The sequence below is a fragment of the Hoplias malabaricus genome, chromosome 8 (genome assembly GCF_029633855.1).
Source record: "Hoplias malabaricus isolate fHopMal1 chromosome 8, fHopMal1.hap1, whole genome shotgun sequence".
In the NCBI taxonomy this organism is placed as follows: domain Eukaryota; kingdom Metazoa; phylum Chordata; class Actinopteri; order Characiformes; family Erythrinidae; genus Hoplias; species Hoplias malabaricus.
Window position 1 is genome coordinate 38,196,641 of NC_089807.1, and position 9,503 is coordinate 38,206,143.

The 9,503-nt window shown below is 42.1% G+C and overlaps 1 protein-coding gene across 1 annotated transcript; it reads left to right on the plus strand.

Annotated features, from left to right (window-relative positions):
- Positions 1–3,410: 3,410 nt before the first annotated feature.
- On the plus strand, positions 3,411–8,081 carry LOC136705065 (putative uncharacterized protein DDB_G0290521). Its single transcript, XM_066678282.1, has 2 exons — positions 3,411–4,218; positions 7,711–8,081. The coding sequence occupies exons 1-2, from the start codon at positions 3,411–3,413 to the stop codon at positions 8,079–8,081; spliced, it is 1,179 nt and encodes a 392-aa protein (XP_066534379.1).
- Positions 8,082–9,503: the final 1,422 nt, after the last annotated feature.

Sequence of the window (9,503 nt, forward strand, 5' to 3'; positions counted from 1 at the left end):
CAAATGGCAGCTGGCTGTCCTCTGTGATGTATAATGTATAATGGAGGGCAAGAAACAGACCAGAGTACATGTAAACAACCCAGCACTGTAACTTTTTTAATTTTCATTTTTATTGTTCCTTTAACACTGCCTTGCTGTGGACAGGGTGAGGGCATATAACCAACACAACACGACATACTGTGTAAAATATGTTCTCATTCACATTTTATCACTTTTGTTTAATGAGTAAATTAAGTTATAATGACAGGCTATGACTTTTCTCATGCATTAGCCTGTCACAGTGGACAATTTAACTAGATCTACTGCAGCTAACAGTATTATTTTACTTTAATTAACAGCATCATTTAAATTTTATTTCACAGACATTGGATAATAAAAGGCCCATTCACCGTACGTCTAGCTTAGGCAGTAACTCAAGTGTCTCTAAAGGTCTTTGTAACTATATGTAGGAGTAAATGGCTGTAGCTTGAGTCTATCAGTGTTTTAGTGTGATGTAATAGCAGAAATTCATAATTATTTTCCCTTCCCTTCATTTTTTTGATACATACAGGGTCAAATAAACATATAAAACAAGTGCAATTATTCATGACTAACAACATGGACTGGTGTAATTAATCACAAAAATAATGCTTTAATTGTCTGACATCCAAACTTTACATTTACAACCTATTAACACTGACCACTCCAGACCTATAAGGGGTTAACTCATACTGTGTATCCCTGCGGGAAAACTACACCAACCATCCATAGCAAAGGCATCATTCGTTTTAAAAGAATAATATTATACAAAGTTAATAAACCCCAGTCCTTACTTTACCTGCTCATAATGTTACCTCTGAGGAGGTGTGTTTGTACGTTCTTGTGAAGTCTCTTGCCTTGCCCTTTGGTCAGGGGTCTCTTGAAAAAGTAATAAGGAAAGATTTTTAGTGAACAAGGTTAGTTTTAACTGTAGGCTGAACAGTACACTTGTCTCACACTTGTCTTCATTATGTCATCAGTTTTACACTCTGGAAACTTTACCTGCTGTGTGTTACCTGTTTCTGTTTGTTTGGTTTGTTCTCCCTGTGTCTGCATGGGCTTACTCTGGGTGCTTCTATTTCCTGCGATGATCTAAAAACACATGTTGGTAGGTAGTATGTAGAATTATCCACAAGTGTGAGTGTCTGTGTGATGAAGGGGCATCCTGTCTAGAGTGATCAGGGTTAAGAATGTAAAAGTAGAAATGGCTAGATTTCACGTACGTAGTTCTATGAACTTAAGTAAAAATGTTATATATTTGCAAATAACTCTCTGGGGCAGTATTTTTTTCAGCAAGCTTCTTTGATGCACTTTGTAAATATAATATCTATATGATATCTACTGAAAATCGCTTTTGAATCTATTGAATGTCACTGTACAACAATATCTCTGCCACTCCAGATATTAGGGACATATGTACATTGTCATTCATTCATTCATTGTCTGTAACCACTTATCCAGTTCAGGGTCCCCCTGGGTCTGAAGCCTACCCGGAATCATTGGGCGCAAGGCAGGAACACACCCTGGATGCGGTGCCAGTTCTTCACAGGGCGATGCACACTCACACATTCACTCACACACTCACGCCTACGGACACTTTTGAGTCACCAATCAACCTACCAACGTGTGTTTTTGGACCATGGAAGGAAACCGAAGCACCCGGAAATGCACCGAACATGGGGAAAACTCACCTAAGTCCTGACAGACAGTCACCCAGAGGACTTGAACCCAGAATCTGGTTCTGGAATAATCTGAATGACTAGTAACACTGGGCCATAATTCAGCCCTAATAAATAGTGTTTAAAAGAAGTATGAAAGGTGCACTTTTCTACTGCATGGTACCTACATTACTCTACCCCACTGTTTGGTCCCTGGTACCTGGTTCATTTTCCACAATCACAGCCCTACCCCCTTCCAAAAATGTAGCTGGTGATGCTTAGGAAACCATAACAATGGCAGGGGGGACATTAAACAGAGTTTACTCATTGTGTATTTGCTTGCTGTTGTTGTTACTGGGATTGACCACAGTTTAGCCACACATCACTTCAGCCACAGATCGTTAGACTCTTTTTTTCCCTTGTTGCAGCATCTAGCTCTTGTTCCATTTACCATGTTTCACCATGTTCTAAGGGAAAAGCAAAATAGAGCTGAGTAGATTAGTGCCATGCAAACACTGTGGATCTTGTTCCCTCCTCTTGCTTCCGCTCTGTAAGTATCGGGTTGGGCTAATTACCGCTCAGTGCATTTCTTCAAGCGCCTCATGAAAAGATCTCGACCTGAACCCATCTTGGCCTCGTCCCTCAGCTGGGTTTCAGCAGGCCTTTATCAGATTCGTATTTGGTTTGATCCCTGCGCAATCGAATCTCCATTCAGACTCTTGTTAATCGTATTGACCTTTGATAATGCCATTGCTATTGAACACTGAGGAAAGGTCTCTCAGCAAAAGCTCAGAGCAGCTAACTAAAGCAAGGGGGACACAGACAGGGACAGACATTTCCTTTCTATTGGTGCTGCTTTTAGAAATGTTTGCTGTATAGCAGCTATAACTCCCTTTAGTTTGAGGGCTGGCATTTCTCACAGGAACTCACACGTGGTGATTTAGTATTGGATTGATTTTCTTGGTGCGGATACAGTACATCAGCGCCGAATGTGTTACACCTCTGCTGGACAATTACAGCAAAACACACTTCATATTTCACAGTGATAAACCTGCACCATCAGATGTGTAAACTGTATTAAGAAATGTAATGTTGTATAATATCTGTATAGTACTCAATTACTGTAATTAATTATTCACTTCAGATGAAGTGTGTTTGAATGTGTGTGTGTGTGTGTGTGTGTGTGTGTGATTAATATGCACCACTCCACTCTCCTCTGTAGCACAATAATCCACTACTAATCATCCTCCTTCAGGGAGAGGGCATTAACAAACAATGGTCAATCAGATCCAATCCACTGTGGAAGAGATTACACACTCACACACTCCACTAATTCAGTTCATCACTCACACACTCACGCGCCTCCCTCTCTCTCTCTCTGTCTCTCTCTGTCTGTCTGTCTGTCTGTCTGTCTCTCTCTCTCTCTCTCTCTCTGTCTGTCTGTCTGTCTGTCTGTCTCTCTCTCTCTCTCTCTCTCTCTCTCTGCCGGTTGGAGTGGATTGCTCGGTGGAGGAGTGTAGTTTAGCGGCGGGGGCGGTGGTGGGAAATGGAGCTGTTCAGACGGCCTCTAGAATGAATGGGGCCGTCGTTTTGTTTTTGGATGAGTTTGAAAAGGTGAACGCACTGGTAGAAAAGGGTATTGTTTTGAATGGTACACACACAGCGGTGTTTCCCCTCGTTAATCCGGCGAGGAAAGTTATCATTAGCAACGTCCCCCCGTTTGTTAAAGACGAGATGTTACTGCGCGAGCTTTCCAGACACGGACAGATTGTTTCTACGGTTTATAAAATCCCTTTGGGCTGTAAATCTCCGCTGCTGCAGCATGTCATCTTGTTCAGGAGGAGGGTGTTTATGGTTTTAAAGAATAATGATGAGGATTTAAATTTGGCCATAAAGTTTAGGATTGATAACTATGATTATGTAGTTTATGCCACGACTGCTACTATGAAGTGTTTTGGATGTGGTTTAGAAGGACATTTGGTGAGATCTTGTCCGAATAAGGCCGCAGAGCCTCAGCCCGGACCGAGTCACGCCGAAACAGCTCCCGCCGGCGGGAATCAGCCGGAGGCCTCGGCTGACGGAGAGGCGGGAAACGCGGCCGGGCTCGGGGCGAATGATGGAGAAGGACACAGTGGTCGTGAGGGTGAAGGGAATGGGGATCAGGTGCAGACGGACAGTCAGGAGGTCACTGAGGAACAGGGGGATGTAGGGGCAGAGCAGGTGACTGAAATGGAGGTGGAGGAACAGGTGCTGAGTGAGGAGACAAAGGGGAAAGAGCCTGTGTTTAAGAGGCCGGCAAACAAGGCTAAGTCCAACAAACGCGCCAAAAAATCTAAACCAACTAAACCCCCAGCGTCTCCTTCTCAGTCACAGTCTCCGTCTCCGTCTCAGTCTCAGTCTCAGGCGACAGGCAGTGAGTCCGAGAATTCGGCCTCGGAATACGAGTGCGACTCCTCGGAATCCGCTCTCACCGAGAAGAAGGCGGGTAAAGCGGGGGTGTACAGCGTGGAGCAGGTGCGCAGGTTCCTCGATGACACCAAAGGTAAACGGAACGTCAAAGTTGAAGATTATTTTCCAAATCTGGAGCTGTTTATTACGTCTGTGAAGGGTTTTATGAGAAATGAAGGGGACGGGGGGATAGGGGAGCCCGAGATACATCGGCTCAAAAAATTACTGTTGAAAGTCCGCATGAAACTAGAACGCGATGATGACGCGAAGACCTGAGCTCTGTCTCGTGGCTCTCGCGCTGAGTTGGTTGTTAGCCACTTTTCTTTTAGAAATGTGTGACGTTAAAATCTTGACACTGAATGTGAACGGGGCGAGGGACGTGAAGAAAAGAGCGGCATTGTTTGAGCTGCTGAAGGTTAAACGGGTGGATGTTGCTATGGTACAGGAGACACACAGCGACAGGCGGAATGAGGCGGACTGGCACTGGAGTACTGAAGTCAAGCCAGCCCCCACTTGGAAAAGCTTGGTCAAGCCAGCCCCCACTTAGATTTGGTGGAACGTCGTATTCTGAACATTACGGTAATAGCGTGCAGAGGAACAAATTTCCAGATAAAAGCCAAAAGTCAATGACAGGAAATGTATGTAATAAATAAATAATTTTCTAAACAAATAATAAATGGATAAACAACAAATATTTGCTATTTTGTGGAAATGATGAAGATTTTAGGACATGACTCTCAAGTCACTCTGATCTGCCCTTTGTGTAGTCCTATGTCTGTAAATTTATTTCTAAATTTATATAATTATTAAAAAGAAACCATTAGTTTGCACAGAACAATTTCACTTCATAATCATAGTACCACATCTGATTATGTCACTCACTTAATATGACGTCATTCTGATGTGTCATTTCAAAATAAAAGCCCTTTGAATTGTCACATTTCTGTAAATTTAATTAAAAGTTTACATAATTATTAAAAGGAAACCTTTAGTTTGCACAGAACAATTTCACTTCATAATCATAGTACAACACCTGATTATGTCACTCACTAAATATCAAGTCATTCTGATGTGTCATTTCAAAATAAAGGCCCTTTGAATGGTCCCATTTCTGTAAATTAATTTCCAAATTTACATAATAATTAAAAGTGAACTATTAGTTTGCACAGAAAAATTTCACTTCATAATCATAGTACCACATCTGATTATGTCACTCACTGAATATCAAGTCATTCTGATGTGTCATTTCAAAATAAAGGCCCTTTGAATTGTCACATTTCTGTAAATTTAATTAAAAGTTTACATAATTATTAAAAGGAAACCTTTAGTTTGCACAGAACAATTTCACTTCATAATCATAGTACAACACCTGATTATGTCACTCACTTAATATGAAGTCATTCTGATGTGTCATTTCAAAATAAAAGCCCTTTGAATTGTCCCATTTCTGTGAATTTAATTTCAAATTTACATAATTATTAAAAGGAAACCTTTAGTTTGCACATAACAATTTCACTTCATAATCATAGTACCACATCTGATTATGTCACTCACTTAATATGACGTCATTCTGATGTGTCATTTCAAAATAAAAGCCCTTTGAATTGTCACATTTCTGTAAATTTAATTAAAAGTTTACATAATTATTAAAAGGAAACCTTTAGTTTGCACAGAACAATTTCACTTCATAATCATAGTACAACACCTGATTATGTCACTCACTAAATATCAAGTCATTCTGATGTGTCATTTCAAAATAAAGGCCCTTTGAATGGTCCCATTTCTGTGAATTTAATTTCAAATTTACATAATTATTAAAAGGAAACCTTTAGTTTGCACATAACAATTTCACTTCATAATCATAGTACCACATCTGATTATGTCACTCACTTAATATGACGTCATTCTGATGTGTCATTTCAAAATAAAAGCCCTTTGAATTGTCACATTTCTGTAAATTTAATTAAAAGTTTACATAATTATTAAAAGGAAACCTTTAGTTTGCACAGAACAATTTCACTTCATAATCATAGTACAACACCTGATTATGTCACTCACTAAATATCAAGTCATTCTGATGTGTCATTTCAAAATAAAGGCCCTTTGAATGGTCCCATTTCTGTAAATTAATTTCCAAATTTACATAATAATTAAAAGTGAATTATTAGTTTGCACAGAAAAATTTCACTTCATAATCATAGTACCACATCTGATTATGTCACTCACTGAATATCAAGTCATTCTGATGTGTCATTTCAAAATAAAGGCCCTTTGAATTGTCCCATTTCTGTAAATTTATTTTCCGAATTTAAATAATTTTTAAAAACAAACCTTTAGTTTGCACATAACAATTTCACTTCATAATCATAGTACAACACCTGATTATGTCACTCACTTAATATGAAGTCATTCTGATGTGTCATTTCAAAATAAAAGCCCTTTGAATTGTCCCATTTCTGTGAATTTAATTTCAAATTTACATAATTATTAAAAGAAAACCTTTAGTTTGCACAGATTAATTTCACTTCAAAATCATAGTACCACACCTGATTATGTCACTCATTAAATATTAAGTCATTCTGATGTGTCATTTCAAAATAAAAGCTCTTTGAATTGTCCCATTTCTGTAAATTTAATTCCAAATTTATATCATTATTAAAAGTGAACTATTAGTTTGCACAGAATATTTTCACTTCATAATCATAGTACAACACCTGATTATGTCACTCACTGAATATCAAGTCATTCTGATGTGTCATTTCAAAATAAAGGCCCTTTGAATTGTCCTATGTCTGTAAATTTATTTTCAAATTTACATAATTATTAAAAGTGAACTATTAGTTTGCACAGAATATTTTCACTTCATAATCATAGTAGTCATGTTCCTATTTTACCTTAGTGAAATGATTGTACACTATTAAAAATAATGCTGCTGTCAGAGGTTCACTGTCACGCCCTCGTCCTGTCATGCCCGTTTTCCTCGCAGTCGCCTTTAGATTCCCAGTCGTGTTGTTTCTTCCTTTTTCATAGTCATGTGGTGTTGTTTCTCTCCCACTTCAGTTCAGGTTGTTTTTGTTTCCTAGTCGTTTCATTTTGTTTCCAAAGTCATGTCGGTTTGTGTAATTCTCATTTGTAATCATGTCATTTCGTTTTTCTCCCCAAGCCTTGTCATTTCTTTCCTCTAAGTATCATTGTTTTGCCTCCAGTGTATCCATGTCTTGTTTCTTAGTTCGGTCTGTCTCTGTCGTTTTCCTCATTTCATTTCATATGTCTAGTTGTTTCTGTAGTTGCCAATCTTTGTTTTGTTATATCTTTTGTTTCATTAACATTACTGTGTTTTAGCAAGTGTGTCCGCCTCCGTCAGTCCGCCCCGCTAATCATGACAGAATGACCAATCACTATAAGGACGCAGCTAACACAGACAATCCTTTTGCGAGGTGTGCTATTCGCCGGACGCCATTCCGTATAGGCCCGTAAGGGTATGTTTTAAAGGCGGCTTCGGAATGGAGTAGCCGGCTCCAGCTCATGCCCCCTGCCTCTGTGGACATCGTCGCAGGGCCTCCTGCCTCTGTGGACATCGTCGCAGGGCCTCCTGTCTCCGTGGACGTCGTCGCAGGGCCCCCTGCCTCCGTGGACGTCGTCGCAGGGCCCTCTGCTTCCAAGGACGTTGCTGCACTCCCTCCTGATCTCCAGGAGAAGCTTACAAGCCTCTTGGCACGTCTGGAGGTCTCCATGAAGGCGGCACCCGCCGCTCCTGTCTCCGTGAAGGCGGCACCCGCCGCTCCTGTCTCCGTGAAGGCAGCACCCGCAGCTCCTGTCTCTGTGAAGGCGGCACCAGCCGCTCCTGTCTCGGGACACGGGACAGGACAGGAGGCTGACAAAGGGGGGCTACAGGAGAAGAGACTTGGGACAAGACAGAGGACAGAAACGGGACAAGACAGAACTAGAGACAGGTGATGAAATACTGGAATGAAGAGGGGGACGGACTGGAGACAAAACTGGAGAGCAGACGGGACTGAACGGGTGACTGAAAATAGGGAAAAGGAGACAGGACTTGAGACTGGAAAGGACTAGACAGGACGGAAGTGGACACATGAGACTGGACCGGAGCAGGAAACTGGACAGGGTGCTTGACATGGATAGGACAATGGATGGGAACAGGGATTGGACGAGACTAGGAACTGGAGTCGGGACAGAAGCAGGTGACTGAACAGGTTTAGGGACAGAAGACTGGACATGGGCAGGTGACAGGACGGGAGACTGGAATGGAGACAGAACATATGGCAGAACTGGGTAATGGGACTGGACAGGAGCAGAGACTGGTGACGAGACAGGGGACATAACTGAGGACAGGACAGAACCAGAGACAGAAGATTGGACAGGAGCAGGTGACAGGACAGTGGACTGGAAGGGAGACAAGACAAGTGACTGAACAGGGGACAGGACATTTGATTGAACACTGGACGGATATGGGGACTGGACATGAGGCAGGACAGGTGACGGGACTGGGTGTTGGGAATGGACAGGAGACTGGACTTGAGACAGGACAAAGGGTTGAAATGGAGACTGGACTGGAGACAAGACAGGAGAAGAGACAGGTGATAAGACATTAGACTGAAATGTGGACTGGACTGGATTAACAGGGGACTGGATAAGACTTGGCAGGGGAACAGGGACCAGGACGTTTACCGGGATTGAACACGAACAGGAACAGACATGGGAATCAAAACAACTGGGGGATGGAGACCTCCAGACGTGCCAAGAGGCTTGTAAGCTTCTCCTGGAGATCAGGAGGGAGTGCAGCGACGTCCTTGGAAGCAGAGGGCCCTGCGACGACGTCCACGGAGGCAGGGGGCCCTGCGACGACGTCCACGGAGACAGGAGGCCCTGCGACGATGTCCACAGAGGCAGGAGGCCCTGCGACGATGTCCACAGAGGCAGGGGGCATGAGCTGGAGCCGGCTACTCCATTCCGAAGCCGCCTTTAAAACATACCCTTACGGGCCTATACGGAATGGCGTCCGGCGAATAGCACACCTCGCAAAAGGATTGTCTGTGTTAGCTGCGTCCTTATAGTGATTGGTCATTCTGTCATGATTAGCGGGGCGGACTGACGGAGGCGGACACACTTGCTAAAACACAGTAATGTTAATGAAACAAAAGATATAACAAAACAAAGATTGGCAACTACAGAAACAACTAGACATATGAAATGAAATGAGGAAAACGACAGAGACAGACCGAACTAAGAAACAAGACATGGATACACTGGAGGCAAAACAATGATACTTAGAGGAAAGAAATGACAAGGCTTGGGGAGAAAAACGAAATGACATGATTACAAATGAGAATTACACAAACCGACATGACTTTGGAAACA